Consider the following 21,988-nt stretch of genomic DNA (forward strand, 5'->3'; position numbering starts at 1 on the left):
CTCAAGTCCCATGCGCGCTGCTGCTCTTTGCGCGCGTGGCGCACCGTCTACTTTCTCCACTCGAGTTTTGGGCGAAAAGCAGGTCTTGTTGGGAGCGCGCGGGAAGAGGCTGGCCCTCCATTCCACTTCGCGAGGGGGGAGCAGCCAGAATGCCAGACGCTTCGTGAGGCGGAAGTCTCATGTGGAAAGACGGGGGGGGGGGAGGATGGGGCTCAGGAGTTCCTGAATTTCCCCCCTGGCCGGACTTTTGAAATCCATTCCTCCGGACTTCGTTCCCTGACGGCTCCGGATTGGTCAGGGCGGGCTGAAACTCCGCCCCGCGCTCTCCACATCCCTCTCGTGCCTCCTCCAGCGGCTCCAGTGCTGGATGCCCGCGGTGAGGGAACGGAGGGCGAAGGATTTGGGGGTCTCTCACGTCACTGGCATCCCTCACCAGGCTGTGTGGGGCGAGGGGGACCGCTCTCCCCGTGTTGTGGGCGTGCCGGCAAGTTTGCTGTGGGGGGAAAAAATAATCCAAGCTCCCCAGAAAGTCTTCTCTTTTTTTGTCCCCTCAAGATAAGGTAAAGTCCAAAAGTTTTTGGTATTTGTATGCGTGTCACACATGAGGGGTGTGAGGCAGACAGGGCTGGCAAGGGGAAAGTGGAGCTGTGGGGTGGGGAGTGACATCGGGGGCCTTAAAGGAACTAGAGCTCTATGGCAACTGCTAATAAAATCCTCATCATCATCATATGAGAAGCAGGGAATAACGGAGGGAAGCTGTAATAGGAAAATGTGAATTTAAAGAGGCCAGGAGGAGAAATGGAAAGCAAGTTGTTTGCGGGATGGGCACTGGAAGGAGAAGGGGAGAGACAATGTAAGAGAAAAGAGAAATGTAAGTAAGTTGAAAGGGGATTTGTAGATGGGGAGAAATGAGCAGAGAGGGAAGAAGAGATAGCAGGGTGGAGAAAGGTCTAAGGAGTCAAGAGGGAGCCATGTCACAGAGGAAAATGGGCACTGAAGCAGAAGTTGTGATGTGTGCGCGCGCCAGGTGAAAGTAGTTTGGATCATCTTTTCTTTGAAGGGTTAAGCTGGCCACTTTGCTTTTTCAGACAAGAAAGGGAATTCCGGGGGGGGGGGGAGTGTGTATATGTGAAGGGACTAGGAAGTACTTTGATCAAAGTCTTGTGGCTCCTTAAAAACTAACAAATGTATTATGGCGTAAGTTTTCGTGACTACTGTTCACTTCATCAGGTGCATCTGAAGTACTTTGACATTCAAGATCAGATAAACACACACACACACACACACACACACACACACGTCACTTTGCTTTCAAGGCTTATGAGGTTGACCTTCCAGACTATTCTCCCGATCTGGGCAGGAAAACTGTCTCCAACGGAAGGATCTTCTAGACTTTTGCTGGTTCCAGTTCCACATGGCTCAGCTGATATGGCTTTAAGTGTTGCCTAGCAAGGGGAAATGGGCAAGGATTCGTTGCACTCAAAAGTGTGACTCCAAACAGTTCTAGTTCTGTTCTCAGACCACCTTGAATCATCTCTTTCCTACCTTTAGGGAAGCCAATTTGGGTTCTAGCTGTTCCAAGCAAGGAGACACCTGGACCAATTCCCTTTCACTCTTATTTGACAGAGAACTATCTCTGGTGACCTCTTTGAACTTTACCAGGTCAAAACTGAAAGCCTAATGGGCAACTAACATGATACATTGATTAAGTTTAGTGTGACTATGGTGGGCTGGACAACAGCAAGCCAGAAGGATCCCCTAAAATAAGAGGCGTCATGAAGATGGTGGCCATTTCATGTTGTTCGCTCTCTTCTTTCTTTGGGGTTCTTACAATAGACGGACTGGGGTGAAGGAAAGCTGGGTATCCAACCTGAGAGATGCTAGAAAAGTAGAGGGAAAGCACCTGTGCCAACCTGGTGCCCTCCAAATACGTTGGACTACAACCCCCATCAGCAGGGGCATGCAGGGAGTAGTGGCCCAAAACATCTGTAGGGCCCCAGGCTGGGAAAGCCTGTTCTAGACAGATGGCCAGGCTGGCAAATGCTGTAAAGCAATGGCTGCAATCCTATCCACCCATATTTGGGAGTATGCAACTGTTGAACTCATTTGGACGAGCCAAGTAAATACGCTTAGGAGTCCGCTGCACATGTGACAGATGAAATACATAGACTGAGGAGCAGAACAAAAGCCATTGTTCATCTGTTGACCACGGGAGCTTTCCTCAAACAAAGGCATAACTGGATGTTTGGCCTGTGAATTCTAGTGAGTGGGAAAGATTTTTGTTGTTTTCGTTCCAGACTAATTTGGTAGTCTCAGCAAGCAGCAGCCTAGCTTGGCTGGAAGGAGAAAGAACGAAAGAGGGAGCAGGGCCAAAGATGGAAGATAAGGAGCTCTGTGGAGCCAGTGGCACATTGTGGTTTGGGCATTAGACCAAGGTCTTCTGGCTGCAGGGGAAGGGCACTGCTTGGCATTTGCCACCCGGGGCAGCAAGGACTCAAAGAGTTAGGGTTTGAGCTCATTGTATGTGTCAGGAATTATTTATTGGAACGGCTAAGGGAGCTGGGCATGTTTAGCCTGGAGAAGAGGAGGTTAAGGGGTGATATGATAGCCATGTTCAAATATATAAAAGGATGTCACATAGAGGAGGGAGAAAGGTTGTTTTCTGCTGCTCCAGAGAAGCGGACACGGAGCAATGGATCCAAACTACAAGAAAGAAGGTTCCACCTAAACATTAGGAAGAACTTCCTGACAGTAAGAGCTGTTCGACAGTGGAATTTGCTGCCAAGGAGTGTGGTGGAGTCTCCTCCTTTGGAGGTCTTTAAGCAGAGGCTTGACAACCATATGTCAGGAGTGCTCTGATGGTGTTTCCTGCTGGCAGGGGGTTGGACTCGATGGCCCTTGTGGTCTCTTCCAACTCTATGATTCTATGATTCTATGATTGCTTATTTCATATTTTTGTCCTGCCTTTCTTACAAGGAGCTCAGAGTGGCAAATAGGGTACTTCCCCTCACAACAACCCTGTGAGGTAGGTTTGGTTGAGAGAAAGTGACTGGACTAAGGTCACCCACTGAGCTTCACTAGGAATGCAGGCCTCCTAGCCCAACACTCTAGACCAGGGATAGGGAAGCTGTGGCCTGCTGGATGTTCACCCTCAGTGTTAAACCATGGTTTAATGTGATGTGTCAACCAGGCCATTGTACACTGTACACAAATAAAATGAATAGGTTCCTACACTCAAACTCACAAATGGACTGAAGTACGAGGGACTTGGAGGGAAAGGGAGAGGACAGAAGAGTCAGTGCTTATCCCTGACTGTACAGTTGTAGAGATGTCCCATGAACATGTATAGGCTACTGTGCAAGAAATGAGACCATACACACCCAGCTTCCTGCAAAAGCTGCCATGTTGGTCAGCATGATGTAGGGAGTAATAGAAATATAGTATCTGCCAACTACAGTACATTCAGGCCTGCTCACTGGCTGCACTTGAATGTGACGTAATGAAGAGCCTGAATCGGCAGCTCTAGACTGACTGGATGCAAGAGATGCCTAGTGCTTTGTACTTGATAATAGTTTGTAGAAGAGGGAATAGCAGCGGGTGCATCTTTTCTCAAACATGCCACACTGTGACAAGACCTGCTGCAAAAATTATGTTTTCTTCAACGTTGTCAAAGTTACAGGAGATCCCGTTCTCCCTTGGTTCTGGTCACTCCATGTGTCTACCTTAACCAGCACATATTTTTCTTAAAATGATGTATATTACAATTCTTTACATTCCTAGTTTCTGCTCGTAGCCTGCAAAGAGAGAAGGCTCCAGAGGAAGCAAGGCTCAGGAATGCACCCCCTTCTTCTGGAGCTTTTCAGGCAACGTGGTCCACTGATGGCTCTAGACTCCATCATTCCTGAACCTGGTGCCTTCCAGATGTTTTGTACACCAGCTCCCATCAGTCCCAGCTAACGTGGGTCTGGGTTAATGGCAGTTTTAGTCTAAAACACCAGCACTAGATTTATGAAGGCTGCTCTAAGCTGTGCATTGTATCTCTGTGGTGTATATAGGGAATGGGAGAATTAAAAGCAAGATAAATTTTCATCAACAGTCCCTTCTTTTTTTCCTGAAAGGGCTCCTGTGCCTTTCATAGCTGCGTGACACACAGAAAATCCAGCTGGAAATATTCTCAGCATGGAGATACGTTGATAAGAAAAGCCTGGGAATTTCTTGAATTTGTGCTTGTTGTGCAGCTGTGAAATGTACAGAAACACTGCCAGAAAAAAGTTGGCAACTGTTATTTACAATAACTGTATTTTAGGTTGCCACTATTTGTTATTGGCAGGGCTTTGGGGCCTCTAACAGCTGCATGATGGGAAGAATTCAACTATTGCATCTCTGTTCTTGGATAAAACTATACCTATTGAATTTTGGCCCCTGCAGCTGTTAAAGATAGGAGAGCCTTGCCATAAAGAAGGTGGCAAAACTGATAGCACTTCTGATGAATTTTTTAAAAAATATTATTTTTATATTTGATTATTATTGATACATATTATCTATTTGTCCTGGATTTCTTTTTTTTTAAAGGAAGGTGGGCTACACATATTAAAAAATAAATAAACATTGCATCTTGCATTCCTCATTAGCTCCTGTCAAGTGAATGAGAGAGTATGTTTGAATAAAGCTCATGTATTACCTCCCGGGTTGGGCGGGGGGGGGAGTGGATATTCCCTTGGGGGAAAGGTGGTTGGGAGGTGGTGGCAGTTGGAGTAAAAAGAAAAAGAAATGGACATCACTTCTCTCTCTCTACCTGTCTCCTCATAATTCATGTGTCATCCATACAGTCTCTCCACACACACAAACAACCATTTTCTCTCTCACTTCATTCATTCCTCTTTCCTCTTCATCCATCCATCCATCCATCATTCATTCATTCATTCTTTCTTTCTCTCTCCCTGCCTCATCCCGAGTTTGGGTGCTGCGCCAAAGATGGTGAAGGGCAGCATGGAGCTCAGGTGGGGTGTGGGTGGCCTACCTGTGTACAAAGTTATCAGTAAAGGCAAGCAAGCTCTTTCTTCCATAGTGATGGAAGTCATAGTTGCACATGGTAGAGGAAGGTCCCAGGCAGAAGGCAGCACCATGTGCTTAAGACTAACTCCTTCCATTATTTAAGAAGAAGGCTATAGCACTGCAGGCACTGAATGCAAGTAGCAAATAGCAAATCCACTGGGGAGAGGGAGTTGTTGTTGTTGTTGTTACTACTACTACTACTACTACTACTGCGATCCATCTTGTGATTTTTTCAGGCTGCCTTCACCCCCATGGGTGACCTCCACTTCAGTGTCCTTTTGTAGACGGACAAGTGACACTGGCTGCCCAAGGGATGAAGGGCAGAGGGTCACTGTTTTCTCCCCCTCCTGGGGTGGGGGGAGGGCAGTCAATGTCTGTCATAAATCCCAGTTTGAGGTTTTTAATCTTTCATTTGCCAGCTGCGTAGATAAGAGGGGCCCTGAGTAAGCAAACAAGAGCCAGGGCTGGGAAGGAGACGTGGCCCTGGCACAGAGCATGGCATTCTAGCCTGCCTTGGCACCTGTGCTTTCCAAGGTGATCCGCAAGAGAGGGAACAAATGGAGAGGGGGGTGGGATGTAGCTCCTGGAACGGCTAAGGGCAGGGCCGGCACAAGGCAACAGGCTAAAAAAGGGGGGGGTATTCAGCTGAGAAATGGGCATAAGAGCATTTCTTGGGAGCCAGCTCAATGAAAGGAAATTTTGTACTGGAATCTGGCAACGTGTCAAACCGGTGAACTTTTCGTCATTGTTGAAATTTCAAACCCTGAGCAAAATACCATTCAGAGCTGCTTCCAAAACATTTTAAAAATTATGGTTTTCTGTTTTTTTGTTTTTTAAAAAAGTCAGGGCAATGAGATAAGGTGAACAGTTGAAGTCAAAACAAAAAAGTGTTATCTGCTACATGCATAAGAACCCGCCAGAATAAGAGTGTACAACAAGCAGTGAAAAACAAGTGAGTGGATAAGCCAACCCACCACACTTCATAGGGCAAGGTCAGGTGTGCCTTCATCAGGGTGCTGCCCTTTGGAAGGCCCTCCCACCCCACTGAAGCAGGCTTCCCACCCTCCATGAGACACAGAGAAGGGCCTCTCAGGATCTTAAGAAGCAGGCAGGGTGATATGGAAGGAGATGGTCCCTAAGGTACCCTGGACTTAAGCCATGCCAGGTTTTAATGGTAATCACTGGTAACCAATGAAACTTATGCAGATATAATAAATTGGGACAACCTCCACCCACCATCAAATTATCTTGTTGGCCATCCTGAGCCATGCTAGCAGAGTGGGGAGATAAGGGGGAAAGTTATTCTTCCCTGCTTATTGGAAGACCTTGTGCCTTCTCCACAACTGCTTGACCAACAATATTGCACTAAATATAAACCATGAGAGCACTAAAGCATAACAGGCAGAAAACCTCACCCACCTGGTGGGGCATCTGAGATGTTGTTGTTTAGTCGTTTAGATGAAGTCCTATTTAATGGGCCCCATGGAGCACAATGCAAAAAGTGAGCTTTTGCTACACAAGTTGGCGACAAGAAGCAGTTGAGCAAAGTCTCACTTCTGAGGTTTTCAGTTTCAGACCATCTCAGCTCAGGAGCCTCACCTTCCTTTCTGTCTTTTTTTCAGAACCTCTTACAGCAGGAATCCAGGATCAAGGCATTTGACTCTGGCTCTGGCGACCTGCTGTCCCATCTGTTAGCCAGCTCCCATACCGGTGGGAGGTGGAATAAGAGAAGCCGGGAGAGAGAAAGAGCAGGCGGAAGAAGAGTTAGCGGATTAGCATTAATCCTCCAGCTTTGCACACTTCCAGCCAGACAGGAACAACGACCGGTGTAACAACAGCCTCCTTGATCACTGCTTCTCCTCCCTCTGTCCAAGGAGAGAGAGACAGGGGTTCCAGTCTACACACATCCTCTCTGCATTCCTGAAGGCCCAAACCTGGAAGAAACAAATTAGCCTGGTGGCTTCCTTAAAGCTGTGAAGAGACGCTATCTAGGGGATCTACAGAGGTGGGTGGAAATCAGGTGCCCACACCCAGCTGGAAACCTAGAAGTTCCACAACAGGTTGGTCTTGAATAGGCTGGAAGAAAGACCTCTGAAGCAAGAAAGAAAGCAGAAGGACAAGTGATGGCGGGATCCTGGACTGTGACAGGTCACTGAGACACAAACACCTCCAGAGTTGTGCCCACCTCTCTTGAACGGCACCTCGTTGTATTTCTGAGACAGTGTTTCGATAAACGGGCTAGGAGATGAGTCTTGGGAAGCTGCCGGTGATTGGTTGGGTGTCTGGCTCCCACAGCAAGCGCCGTCTCAAAGTGGAGCTGACCCCGGACATGATCAGCCCACCACTGGGGGACTTCCGCCATACCATGCATGTGGGTCGTGGCGGCGATGCCTTTGGGGACACTTCCTTCCTCAGGAACCATGGCGGCGAGGAAGCCAAGCCCAACAACTTCTTTGCTCGGACACTGTGGCACGTGAGGAGAAGCCCGCTAAGAAGCAGAGGAAGCAGGAACAAGGACGAGGCCTCTCCTACTCCCCCTGCCATCTCACCCATCATCAAGAACGCCGTATCACTGCCGCAGCTCAATGAAGGAAGCTACGGGAGCGATGGCTTTGGAGTTCCCTTTGCCTTCAAGAGCACTCCCAACAGCTTCTCTGGCTATGGTAGGTGGCATCTGGTGGTGGATTGGTTTGCCTTGCTTCACTCTTAGGTGTGCAATCAAAACAATCCTACACATATGCAAATACTTCTTTACTGAATACGTTTGAGATTTCTGTTTATTTAGGAGTGCTGTGCATGTTTAAGGGCAGCATGTTGAACTTGGCCTCTTCCGTAATAGTACAACTATTCCTCATTGCTCTTTCTCTATCTATTCCATTAAATCTCTTTTCTTCAGTTGTTTTACTTGTTACAACACAAGTCTGCAGCTTGCTGTACTAACAAATCAGTACTTTCTCCTGAGTCATTGCAACGTGTCCAATAAACAACATTAAATGACAGGCTTGCATTTAAGTTGTTCCACAGGCATCACCGGCAAACATGACTGTACATATGTTTAGGTCTAGAAGACTTTTAAGTGAGTAACATAATATAAAATGAAAGCTAAGGAGATAGAAGGTTTTTGGTTGGGACGTAGCTCTCCAGGACTCTGAGTGTTTTCATAAATCTCCCCCCCCCCCCAGGAAATGGTAGCAAAGCATTTAAGTATGCGCCATAGATCTCATCCATTTCCTTGTGATGGCTTTTCCAATATACTTCCACCAGTGTACAAGCAGTGATATTTCTGCCAAGTCATGCAATCCCAGAATGCACTGCACATACTCCTGGCACCATTAAGAAGAGGCTAGAAATAGCTACGTATGTTTTCTGGTCTACCCAGTTCTCCACAGAAGTCTGAAAGACTGATGATGGGAAACATGGTTTGGGGAAAAACAAGGGAAAAGGAAAAGAAGGGGCAGGGTAGATCTCTCATTGCAACTATACATGCTGTTAGTGAATATTACAGGAAAGCAAAGCAAAGGCCCTGGATATTTTCAGGAATGACTAATGTTTCAGAGACGTCTTATTTTCCTCAGAGTAAACATTAGGTCAGTGCAGTGCATAGGGTCTTCTATAGGACAGCTACTGATTCTTTCTTGTTTGCTTGCATACCTCTACTACCCTGGCTTATTGACTTGCTTATTACTTTTCTCTCTCATCTGTTTCTTCATTGTTTACTTTAGATCAAAGTGCTACTCTCTGATGTCCTTTGCTGGGTTTTTTCCTTCCTTCCTTCCTTCCTTCCTTCCTTCCTTCCTTCCTTTCTTTCTTTCTTTACCATGTTACTAGCAAATAAGCAAGCTTAACTTTGCAAGAGCTAAACTGGTAGAAATTAGAGCAAAATAATCAAGAGCAACAAGATCAGCTTTGCAGACATCATGAGCGAGTCAAATTAGATTAAAATGTACAAGCAAACCAGGAGAGAAAAATAATTGATGTCTGCTGAACTGTGAACAGTAGCAGACAGAGGTGTGTGGCACCATGGCTCACCTGACCTCTGGTTGGTCATATTGCTGCTGCTTACCAGGAAGTAATGGAGGAAGGGAGAAGTGGGTGGGTGCAAACACACCAGCAGGAGTGCTGGATTGTCCCTGCCAGTGTGTTTGCACCATGTTGGCCTTGCCACTGCCTCACGTCTCTATGGTAAGCAGCAGCAGTGCAAGCAACTGGAAGTAAGGTGAACAGCAACACCCAACCCCACCATCTGCTGCTGACTGCAAATGATGACAGTATGGAGCATCCTAAGGGGAGGATAGTGCTATTGCTGTCCTTGCTAGAGTTGCCAGGTCAGGTCAAGAGCATCCCAGACCCTGAAATTTCAGGGCCCAAACCAGAGTCCTTGTGGTGGCCCTTGGTGGTGTCATGGAGATGGGTCCTGGAGACAAAGGTTAATTGGGAGAGGAGAGGAGAGTAGGGCAGATGCACACACAGAGCGTGTCTATGCTATAATTTGCAGCCAGCTCATGCCAGACTGAAAGCTGCATGCACCATCTTCTTATTATTATTATTATTATTATTATTATTATTATTATTATTATTATTATTATTATTATTAAATGCAGCCTTGCCCACTTGGAGATTCAAGCCTTTCACAAGCCCTTCAAGTCTGGAAACTCTAGACATCAATTCTGCCTCATCTGCATGCTCAGTGTTATTTGTGAAAAACCCTGCACATTTACAAATTGTACCTCTGGAAAAGACAGGTTACCCCCAACTGGCATACAGGACATATGTGTGTATCATTTGCATAGCATGGAAAAGCTTTTCACAACTTATGCTGAATGTGCGCAGTGCATGTGAGTGAAGATAGCATTAACACTTTTGCTTTTAAAATATATTTGATTTGTGATTGGAATCAAGATATGTAACGAGTCTTGCTTGTATTCCCATGTAAGCCATACTGGTAGCCTTTTCAGCTTAGAATTTTTTTTTAAAAAAATAATAATAATATGTGAGACAAAAACTGGCTGGTATTTTACAGTACTGGCATTACTTTAGGGGTTAGTAAGTGTGGAAGAGAAGGAAATAAAAGATGGAGAAAGAAATCTAAGGCTTCAGTCCTGTGCCCAATTGTTTTAGAAGTCTTCAATGTGCAAATGCAGTGGAGATAATTTCACTGTCACATAAACTAGGATTGGGCTGTACATCAGTTTCCTGGTTTGTCCAGTATTGTCAGATAGTCATGGGCATGTAAGGTGGTAGTTAAATAATTTGGGAGCAGCCTTGTCAGAGGCTCTGGAAAAGCCTGTCTTTTTTGTCTCGAGTCTGGATGTTTGTCTCAGGCAACAAATGCCGAACATGCAGCTGTTAGGAAATAGGACTGCGTGTGTGTGTGTTTTGGGTAAAGAATTTACAGCATGTTTGGCAGAGGAGAAAGGAAGAGAGGGGGATATGGGGGAAAGGTGACAGTAACATGGGTCCTGGAACAGAGAGTACTGAATGGAGGGAGAAGCAGACAGACAGGGTGCAATAGGGCAACCCTGCTCCACTGGCAAAATGCATTGCCTGGTTCACCTAAAAGGGGGAACCTAGACCCTCCACTAGCCAGCATAACTAAAGCTTCTAGCCCTGTGGTGATTTGAGCTCATAGCTTTGCATAGCAGCTAGCCTGACTTTCACTGCTTAAACAGAGACGCTGCTTCCTCTGTCTAGACTCTGCATGCCCAATACGAAATGTCCACACTGCAGCACTTGCACTGAGGTGGGACTAGCAGGGAGGTGAATAACGGTCTCTGTTCTGAGCTCCTGTTGCTGCAGAATGGCTTTCCCCCAGCTGCCTGGCCCCCTCTAGCATTGCTGGCGCCTGCCTGGCTTTCATCAAGGAAGAGAGCAGGGCAACGCTGCCCTCTGTCGAACACTGCAAGCCATGCAGCAGTTGCTGCGCACACATCCTTCCGCCCCCAGATTTCTTTATATCGCCTTTTCTTTTCACCCAGATTAATACCAGCTTTATGAGTAAAGGAGAAGCCTGGGTCAGTCATTCAAATGTAGACCTGGTTCCCCATTCTCTCCAATTCATCCAGCTAATATTGCAGTGCAATCAAGCCTGCAATCTCATTGCTTGCTATTTATTTGCGGCGCAGCCAACCCTACGATTTCATCACTCAAGGCCAAATGTCCCTGGTGCAGAATTCGCCCTGCTCTTATCATAACGGTGTACACAAAAGACTAAAGGTTATTCACAAACGCTATTAACTTAAAAGTGATCAGCCTCTACATCAAAGTATCTCTAAACCAATGAGCCCCACACTACTTGTTGTAGCACTTGAGAGGGACTGGAGAGTGCCCTGAGTTATTAGGCAGTTATTGGATCGCCCATCAGTTTATGCCCAATGGATCTAGCAAGGCAGCATCAATCCCCCTCTTTCTGCCTCTGTATAGAGGACACAGCCCACCCTACAGCTGACAGGCATAGAGGCAAGGCTAGCCAATGCTGTGGTTGGACTCGCAGCTCCCATCAGCCCCAGCCAGCATGGCCAATGGCTGGAGTTTAGGGAGATGGAGTCCAGCAACAGCTGGAGGGAACCACCTTGGATACCCTTGGTTTGGGGTGATGTAAGAAGCATCCTTCTTACCCCCAAATCTTGGTATTTCACCCCTGAGCCATGACTGATTGGGCAAAGGCAAAGTATTAACTAGCCTGCCCCCTAACTCCAAGGTAAACACCTTCCTCCTACCTTTCTGGGAGCTGACTGAGTAAATGAGTAAACCCTCTGCCCTGGTTTTTGAAAGTTTGGGAAGCTCAGGCCACTGAGTTTTATTTGCCAGAGGATGGAAAAGAGAAGCAAGAAAAGTGGTGTGCAGTTATCATACTGAGATGTCACATATTTCCTCTCCTCTCTACATCTGATAGAGACTCTGTTGGAGGGAGGGAGGATACCGGGTGAGCTCAGGGATGAACCATTTGCTCTTAGCATCAAGAGCTGCTCATTGGAAGTAGCTCATAAGCCACTGAGCTGTGGCTAATTTGCATATTTTAGTTGCATGCTATTAACACAACGTGCATGAGCATAGCAAATGTGAATCAACATTAGCTTGACACAGTGCGCTCCTTCTGCGATAACCTCATCCTGAAATTGCCATCCTCTGATGCAAAGAAACCTTGACTAAGCACTTGAAAAGCAGCAAAACTGGGTCTTAGAAGCCATATCAGTTGTCAAACGTAATAAATGTGGTCTTCATTCTGACATGCTTGCTTAGTTTTCACCCTTCTTTTGCTATCACATCTGTTAACATCTCTCCAATTGTGAGGGACAGAGACTCTCAGGGTTTTAAAAAGAAAGACTGGGCCACACGAAACAGCTTTCCCTTTCCCTGGGATATCTGGAGACTAATGCTGACCCATCCATAAGTTTTGCATCATATATGGATAAGAGGATTGCCATCCTACCCCAGCCTTCCCCAACCTGATTCTCCCTAGAAGTTGTTAGATTACAATTCCCATCCCAATGGATGTGGGGGTAATGGGTGTTACATTCGAAAACATCTGAAGGGCACCACATTGGAGAAGGCTGTGTACTGCAAAGGACAGGTTCTCCCATGCTTTGTTCTGACCATTGCTTTCACTGCCTTTTCAGGAGTGGAATCTGGATTCTGCACCATCCCTCGTGTTCCGCGCTCTGAGAAGACCCAGGAAAGCTCCCACCGTGCCGAATCAGTGCTGAATCGCTCAGACTCCTTGCTGTCTTTTCGCCTTGACCTTGACCTTGGCCCCTCCCTGATGAGTGAACTCCTCCATGTCATCAGCTTCTCGGGAGATCACGGCCACAGCGACATGGAAGAGGAGGAAAGAGGGGAGGGCAAAATTTCAGCCTGCAGCGACATTGCCTCACCTCTTTGCCCAGAGGACACCAGTGGGGAGGACTCATTGCCCTGGAGACCAGGGTCTCTTCATGCTAAAAGTGAAGAGAGCAAAACTGCATCAAGCCTTTGGGTTCGCTCCGAGGCCAGTTCACCACTGGTGCAATCCGTTTGTGCCAATGGGGATTTTCATTCCAGAGAGTCGTCGCAGGAAGGGTCGCCTTGCTCTAGGGGAAAGAACCTGCCCTCTGAGCTGGGAGCAGTGCCGAAAGAAACCCACTGGCAAGAGCACCAGAATGGCTGCGACACGGAAGCAAGAGAATTCAACCGGGCAGCCCAGATTTTAGCTTCCTACCGCAGCCTGCAGCAGCGAGAAGAGCCAAGAAACCAAGCCTTGTGGGAAAGCCCAGATGCCAACATGTGGCGACTGAAGGCTGAACAGCAGGAACGCAAGGCCAGATGGCACCACAGAGTAGAGGAGGAGGAAGACGAGGAGGAGGAGGAAGAAGAAGAAGAAGAAGAAGAGGTCTACAGAGATGGAGCAAGCATTGCTAGGGAGAGGCACAGTGATTCCTTTGACTATGTTGATGAGGAGGACGATGAAGTTAAGGTTTGAACAGCTGTAGATGTTCTCTTGTGACCTCCCATCACACTCCCAGGAGAGACCAGTGTTAAAGGGAACTATGCACCTTGCAGGCCGACTGGTGTGTGAACTCACAGGGTTAGCCTTCTTTGGAGATGTTCTAGATAGTGATAGGCCGGTGAAGGAGGGAGCTCAATTACCTGCTTTGCTCTCCTGCTCCTCCTTCCGGCTTTGGTGGTCTAAAGAAAGGGACAGAAGCAAAGCAGAACCATACAAAGGAGACGGCCAGCCTTTGTTGGCTCTTTCTTTGAGGTCATGGCTCTGCGATGCAGCCAGCATTTACAGGTGTTAATGAGTTCACATTTCCCTTTAACCCCATTGGCTGACTGATTCTGTCACTGCAAATTGTGTCATGACCTCTCCATTTACTCTTAAGGAAAGAGGGGAAAAACCAAGGAGACCCTGCACACCACTGTCAAACAATTATAAGAAGGAAAGTTTTTTGAAAAAGGAGCAAACCTGAGGTCTAGGTGGAACAGGAAAAGCCATAAAATGCTAGGCTTCCTTCAGTCCCAATGCAACATTATTCACCTATCAGGAGATACTTATGTTTTCTGCTTGAGGTAAAGATCACAGTCGCTAATCTTCCAGTCCGATATTCGAACATCAAACCATCCAAGATGTCCTCTTTCCTCTGCTTATAAGGAACACCAGACTTGGATTGGATTTGACCTCAATCTGCTCCATCCTCTTTGGTGCTCCATCCGTTTCTTCATTTACTGAAACCTGGATTGGACTTGGTCTGTTTATCCTTCCTTTTGCATTCTGTTGAGGAAATGTACATTTTGGTCTTCTCTGAGGTATCACTCTGAGCTCATTCCAGGGAAGCCTATCTATGAAGTTGTTATTCACCCTGCTTCCAGGGATTGCACAGGAATTGAGTTCAGGATCCTCCATTTTGTGTAAGTGTAGGAATCCAATTCACAAAATGGGAGACAGAGGGGGGCCTCTTTTCACCCTGCTCCCTGGGTCTCCTAGAGCAGGAATAGGGCATGTAAGGCCCATAAGCCATACCTGTTGTTTTTTAACTGTGTCCCCAGCACTCACAGCCTCACTGCCATTGTGGTAGCTCACCCACAGTCTGCTTGTTCTGGAAGAAAAGCGCTTCTCAGGGTATAGCTGGGTGGAGCCCCTCAGTCTGCCTTAACATGCCTAACTTGTCCCACATAGGGAACATGTGGCGCTCCAGATGTTGGAACCAAATTCCCACCAGCAGTAGCCAACATGGCCAATGAGCAGGATGATGGAAGATGGAATCTAAAAACATCTGGTTTTCCCCATCCCTGTCCTCAAAGATGTGGCCTCGGGGGCCCATTCAGACAAACATAACGGCATTATCGAGTCCTCCAAGACAGTACCCCACCTCAAGTTTCACTAACAAAGTGGGGAGAAGTACATTTGAAATGTACCTCACGGGAAATATTCTCCCACAGCAACAATTTCCCACCCTAGAAAGAGTGAATATGGTCAAGCCTTTGAGCTGGTAAATTACACATAGGGATGCTTTTGGCGGGGAAACGCCTCGTGTGAAACATGAGCTGGGTCACTCTGAATCCTCTCATGAGGCACATTTTGAAGAGGTCCTGACAGAAAAGGCTGGGGGTTGTTGTCATCTTCTCCTATCATAGTAACAACATAAGAATCATGCTCCTAAGTCCCTTGCCCCCCACTCTGCATATTTTAGGAGATACTCATACACAGCCTTTTTCCAGCCCTGTCTGCATTTTTCTGTGGTCAAATCACTCTGCTCTCAAGAAACTATTTAGATGATAAACAAAAGGGGATGAGGCGGATGCCAAAGAGCAAACGCTTGCTATTCAGAGGACATACCAGCCATGAGGAAGAAGTCATTGTACAGCATCTGATATGGCTGCCAGTAAGAATCAGCATGCATCACACAACATGATTTCCCATAGAAATCATGTTCAGAAAGACCCAAGAAGATGCATTTTTGTTCCTCTCCCTCCCTGACCCTGTTACTGCAAAAAGATTCCATAAAGTTTGTTCTCTTGGTGTCTAGCTGGGTTGACTCAAGCAAACACCAGTCCAGAATAGGGTCTCAAGTTTCACTAACAAAGTGGGGAGAAGTACATTTGAAATGTACCTCACGGGAAATATTCTCCCACAGCAACAATTTCCCACCCTAGAAAGAGTGAATATGGTCAAGCCTTTGAGCTGGTAAATTACACATAGGGATGCTTTTGGCGGGGAAACGCCAGTGTTTGGGAGGGACAGATAAGGCAAAGGAGTCTTTTGTTGCCCATAATATATACACCCTTCAGGAACTCTTTTCTCCGCAATTCTGTCCAGCAAGGTCCAGTATTGTATACTGTTTGTATACTGCTAGTTCTGTCCAAGAGCGTTAATGATTAGAGCACACAGTGGGGAACCCTTGCCTGTCCTTTCCTCTCCTTCCTGGTGTCTCTGCTCAACAAGGGGTGTTGGATCACAGCGCTCCACGTGTCCTCTGGTTTAGATGCCTCTTGGCGATGCAGCCTCTCTGGAATGAGCCCGTTTTCCCCGACTCTCACACAGAGAGGTTTTTGTGCCAAGGCAGAGATTTCTGGGGGATGAGGTCACACAACTTGTCCCTCACAGCACTCTGATTGTTCAACGAGCTGGCAGTGGCTGGAGGAAGCCCATTCCTGCAAAAACTGCCAACGAGATCTATGTGGCAGGAGCAGGGAAAGGAAAGCAGGAAGTAACAGCAGGAATATAATAGACAAGCACTGTGGAGGAAGGCTTCGCCAACGGCTGTTCCTCACTCCCGTGGGTTTTGACTTGCTGACCTCAACCCACTGGTGGCCTGAGGAACTTGAAGAGTTGCAGTTGCAGTTATACATAAATGGCATTTGTGGAGAGATTCAATACTCGGCTCACACTGGTATTTCAGGGCTGGTCAACCTGGTGGTTACTGCGGGGTTCTAGGAAGCACTGGGTTAAATCTAACAGCCAGACTAGATGTACCTTTGCATTTAACATGCACTTTTTAAAAAAGGAAGCTGCCTTATACTTATATTTCAGGTTAAGAATGGACCTCCAGAACGAATTAAGTTCTTAACCCGAGGTACCACTGTGTGTGTGTGTGTGTGTGTGTGTGTGTGTGTGTGTGTGTGTGTGTGTATCAATGAGAATGTTAAATGCAACGGCACATTTAAGGACATGACTGGTTTAGGCCTAAAGCAGGGATCACCAAGTCCCCCCCCCCCAGCCTGTGGGCAAACCAGATAAAAGTGTTGCTGCAAGGCACCATGCTCACACCAAAACCAAGCACACATAAATACATGGCAACTACACACACATGCAAACTCCCCCCTCTGCCAGCAATTAGACTTGGGGGGGAAAGTGTCGTTGCTTCCTTTTGCAACCCCAGTGGATGTAATCTTACTGGAGAGTGAGGATGGGGAGGCAAGAGTTAACCTTCTCTCCTCAAGCTCCAGTAATCAGGATGATCGCTTCCCCACCACAATGATTAGGCGACTGTATTTTTATTATTAATTTATTAAATTTTTTATACTTTCCTTCATCAGAACACTACAGGGCGGCTTACAACATAAAAACCCATAATATAATAGTAAAAGGGGGGAAATACGAATCTTTGGAGCCTAATTGTGGTACGGGTGTGTGTGTGGATTTTTGGTGGTGGTGGTGTCACAAACCACCCTCTCCTCATTACCCTTGGCTCCACAATTAGCCTTGGGGAAAAGCTCTCCACTGGCTATGATTTCCATTGGCTTAATTTCAGCAGGCAGGGAAACAGAACCTTGTGCGTGTCAGTGAATGTGTCTGTGGGTGGGTGTGGGTCCATGAGTGTCATGTTGGCAACCCATGCCCCAAGGGATTGACGGTGTGTGAAAAACCAGTCATCCATTGGAGCTTCCATAGCTTCCTGGCCATTTTTCTATATGTTATAGGGAAGCAGAGAGGAGACCTTGTGTTGCTTGCTCTTGACAAACATCTCTCCAAGATCTTTCTGGTTTATCTGATAAGCTTCAAACCAAAGATTCCCCCCCTTCTATGTATTCCTTGCACTTATTAACTGTTCTCAATATTACAATTTTTATACACATATATTATATACTGACTGGTGATGTGGTAGTCTTTTTTTTTCCCCCTTGAGACTGGGACAACTTTAGGGATCTGGAATAAGGGTCCTTGGTTGCAAGATCCACCCATGCACCCTACACCAACATATCACACCCATTCAGAGTTCCTCCTGCAGTTTCCCAACAACTGAAGTCTCCTTCCTTAGGCTAGTAAAATGGTGATGAGACTGGGGATGAATGAATGACTAATCATTTTACCAGACTCCTAGGAAGAGTCTGATTGGACAGTGTTCTTTGGTTGTGAGTCTACATGATGCGTCAGAGGTTAGTTGCCCAAATACTCATAACCACAGAAGAAGCATTCTTCTTTCTTGCAGCAACACAGACCCCAGAATTCTCAACCTCTTTTTGCCTTACCTAGTTCACAAATGCTTTCAGCCCCCTTGAAAAGCATCTTTCACAGGCCTCAGCCTTTGTGTTTGTTACCCTGACTTCCTGCATCACTGAGTTTAAAAGGGAGGAGATGCATTTAAAAAAGATGGATTTAAAAAGATTCACAAACACAGATAATTCACAATCCCATTTCAGGCCCACCACCATCTTGGTCCAATATGTGTATTTGTAGAACGGTTCAACGGCATGCATTCAGTGCTGATTTTTTAAAAAATTATTATTTGGGGGGTGGGGAGAATTAAGTTCGCAGTCCTCAGAGGAACAAGTATTATGTGGGCTGGTAATGTGCAAAGATTCGCTTCTAGATGCAGAAGGCCAAACTGAAATGAATTGATGTGAAAGTGCGAGACACACTTGAGTGCCTGTAATGCTCCAGGTCACAGCAATTTCTGGGCTTCATCAGATGTTTGCTAGATGCTGCCTGTGGCAGATGATTGCATGAAGGACACAACCTGTCAAGGGTTTTCATTCTGTAGCAATTCCACTCCCCCTCTCCCAGCTTGAGGAAGATAAGATATGGCAAGGCCTAGTTAATGGCTAACCTGGCTGGAATTTCCCTAGAGATAAAAGAGAAGCAAAGATAATATAAAAGGAGGACTCTCTCCCTTGATGTGCTTCAAAGCGCAACACCTGGGTGCCTCTTTCCCCAAACTGAAGGTGTCTGGTACCAAGATGAAGCTGTTTCTGCATCAAACCACTAAGTTTAGGCCATGGGTAGATAAGCTAAGGCCTGGGGGCCGGATCTGGCCCAATCACCTTCTAAATCCAGCCCACGGATGGTCCGGAAATAGCATGTTTTTACATGAGTAGAATGTGTCCTTTTATTTAAAATGCATCTCTGGGTTATTTGTGGGGCATAGGAATTCGTTCATTTTAAATTTTTTTCAAAATATAGTCTGGCCCCCCACAAGGTCTGAGGGACGGTGCACTGGCCCCCTGCTGAAAAACTTTGCTGACCGCAGGCTGACTGGTAGAGAAAGGCCATAGAGCTGAAGCTTGCAGGACAAGCTACACTTTTGAAATTCCCTCTTCTACACAGCTATTAAAACCTGTCCTGTTTTTCACCTGACCATACTAGTCTGAACTGGTACTGTCCGTTCTTACCACTTCATCCTGACTGATGCAGATGTTAGACCTGCACACAGTTATTTCTGTTGCTAGGTTTTAAACAGAAGAGCTAAGGCAGCGGGAACCATGGAACGGTTGGATTTGCTGCTTGGCACCAATTGAAGGGTTACCAGTAGCATGCTGTTCTGTGCCATAGGCAAGGCTAACTACTTACATCAGCCCCCATCCCATCTGCCACATTTATTTTAAATTTCAAGAATAAAAAATACAGCAGTCTTTGATTATCTTTCTCAAATGCAAAAGAAAATGTTTTAGCAGGCAAATCATTATGAATGATTTTGTGACCTGTGAGTTCACAACATTGAAGTCTCTTAAAAGTTTCAGTTTCAGGCACATCGAAACCTCCCTTTGTGTGCCTTCTCCTTTGCAGATTTTGTCACCTTCAGGTCAAGTGCTATTGCTTGGGCATATTCAGTTAATATAGTTGCTAAGCCAAGTAGCCTCTTTTGCAATATTGTTGAGTTATGTAACTTTTTAATAAGCTTGGGCTTTAAGAAACTGTTCACTACTTGCCTCTGACACTGGAAGTATAAGCAGGATCCTTAAAGCAACAGAAACATTAGGCACATTATACAGGTGTTTTTGTTGTAGTATGAAGAGAAGTACTCATTGTGGCCACATGGACTGTGGAAATCTTCGAGTTGTAGCTAGAAGTTCACAGCACAGATCTTCCGCATCAATATCATTGTTTCCATTGTGCATCAGTGACTTTTCCAAATTCTTGCAGACCTTAAGTACATTTTCAATAGATTTTTTTGTTGATACTTTATATAACATACATGAAACCAAATAGGGGAAAACATTGGACTCTCTCTGCAACAGATTGTTATGGCCATGTCTAAGACAGTATAGCAGAAACCTACTTTGAATTTCTGTTTTGGATCTTGTGGTTCATATCCTTAGGCCTCACCCTCAAACTTCCATGTCTTTCTCCTTTTCTAAATTTCTCCTTTTTCTAACTTGTTCTGTCTCAAAGTTTGGTAGTATTTTTAGCTCCTTTGCAATCTCAGTAGCATCTCTCAAAACTTAGCAGGTTCACTATAATTCAAGTCAGGCACAATACCATCTTCTTATGCAGACTTCGCAGCACTCTCGCTTTTCTTGACATCCTCTTTTCCCTCTGTGTTTTCTATAAATATCTCCCATTTGTGAAACTTCTGCCTTGCCTTAGAGTTTATATCACTTGCAATAGGAGCACCACATCCAGCTCCCTCGGTGCTTGTTTCAACAAGGGTATCGTCATACTCTTGTTCTTCAATTGCTTTCTGTGCACAAAGGTACCAGTATTTCAGGAAGAACCCTCTTGCTTAGATTCCTCCTTAGCTTTTTCTCCCTATCGTTTGCAGTACTGAGCTCCAGATGGTGGATTGTTTTCCCCCAGACACAGCTCACTAGAAAAAGGAACACATTTCCTTTCCTTTTCTTTCTACACATAGTTTTTATTAAATCTTTCTAACGTTTTCAAACCAACTACATTGTTTCGTAAGTTGTCTTCCCACCTTCACCCCTGAAGTGTTTTTACTGAAACCTCCACAGTGTTTTTGCTCAAAGCTGCAAAAGAAAGGGAAAGTGGTCAGTAGTTGTATCTTTTTAACCTCTCTCTTATCGCATAAGCACAATGTTTGATAAAAGAGAGCAGCAAGCCAGATTATGACTATAATAATAATAATAATAATTTATTTATACCCCCCACAGTGTGATAGATATATCCATAGATATATATATTTATACCCCCCCCCCCACAGTGTGATAGATATATCCATATATCCTACTTTTAGGCTTCCCTTGTCTCAGTGGGTCTCCCGTGTTAAACAAACACACAGGAAAGTAGATATGAGAAGGAATAAAATAAGACAAACTGAAGAGGACATTCCCAGGGCAATTTATTATTACATTTATACCCCACGTTTCCTTCAAGGAGTTCATAGTATATGCAGTTCTACCCTTTCCCTGTTTTATTCTCACAACAACCCTGTGAGGTAGGTCATCTGAGGGAGCGTGGCTGACCCAAGGTCACCCACTGAGTTTCAGGACTGAGCAGGTTTTTGAACTTTGCTTTGTTCCAGTCAATGCACCAGAAAGATCAATGGCAAAAGGGGAGCCGATAACTTCAGCTGAGTGTAGCTTGTGTCACAAAAAGACACCCTATTTCTGCATCAAGGCAATCCTAATTCTGTGCCATGAAAACCTGCTCGCTGCATCAGTCCCACCCTGACCTCTTGAGATGTCATCCTATATTTTTCACTCATTCCAATATTTCTTTATGGCCTTAAGGATTTTTTAAAATTTGCTTGTTAAACTGTGCTTGGTACCATATCCCACCCTTGTGATCAGCTTCCACAGAATACACAACGTCTGAAAGAAACCCTATTCAAAACTTTTGCAAAAAAGAAAAGGTCATGAATTCTTACACTGATCCCCAGGCCAAAGCAAGGAGGCACATTGGATTGGGCTCAATTTATGCCTTCTCGACATTCAATATATATACCAGATCTGGATTTATATCACAGGGTGTTAGAAAGAAGCTTGGACCCTGACTACAAATTGTAATAATATAACATTAATAGAATTGTTTCTATTTTATTTTTTTTATGAGCTTGGGCTTGTTCGTTTATCTTTAAGTAGATCATCTCACACTTTGGATACCCAAGTGTGAAGTCATACGATTGACTGAATCAGAATTCAGGAACCGGTGCAATTTTTCTTATTTATTTTTGTAACAGACAGAGGAAGGAGGTTTGGAACAATTAACTTTGCAGAGGAAGATAGGTTGTTGTGATGAATGACAGAGGAACAGGAAAGGAACAAGACCAGCAATGAGTAA

At 45.6% G+C, this 21,988-nt stretch overlaps 1 protein-coding gene across 1 annotated transcript; it reads left to right on the forward strand.

The window, feature by feature from the left end:
• The first annotated feature begins 359 nt into the window (after positions 1-359).
• On the forward strand, positions 360-17,621 carry CDC42EP1 (CDC42 effector protein 1). Its single transcript, XM_083462359.1, has 4 exons — positions 360-560; positions 6,678-7,718; positions 12,672-15,614; positions 15,757-17,621. The coding sequence occupies exons 2-3, from the start codon at positions 7,301-7,303 to the stop codon at positions 13,508-13,510; spliced, it is 1,257 nt and encodes a 418-aa protein (XP_083318485.1). The 5' UTR covers positions 360-560; positions 6,678-7,300; the 3' UTR covers positions 13,511-15,614; positions 15,757-17,621.
• Positions 17,622-21,988: the final 4,367 nt, after the last annotated feature.

The sequence above is a fragment of the Podarcis liolepis genome (genome assembly GCF_965112155.1).
Source record: "Podarcis liolepis genome assembly, chromosome: 10".
NCBI classification, from domain to species: Eukaryota; Metazoa; Chordata; class Lepidosauria; order Squamata; family Lacertidae; genus Podarcis; species Podarcis liolepis.

Excerpts from the sequence above, each read along its gene's own strand:
- CDC42EP1 (XM_083462359.1), top strand. The coding sequence starts at position 7,301 with ATGAGTCTTGGGAAGCTGCCGGTGATTGGTTGGGTGTCTGGCTCCCAC. Across the intron at positions 7,719-12,671 it reads CAACAGCTTCTCTGGCTATG|GAGTGGAATCTGGATTCTGC; the intron begins GTAGGTGGCATC and ends CTGCCTTTTCAG.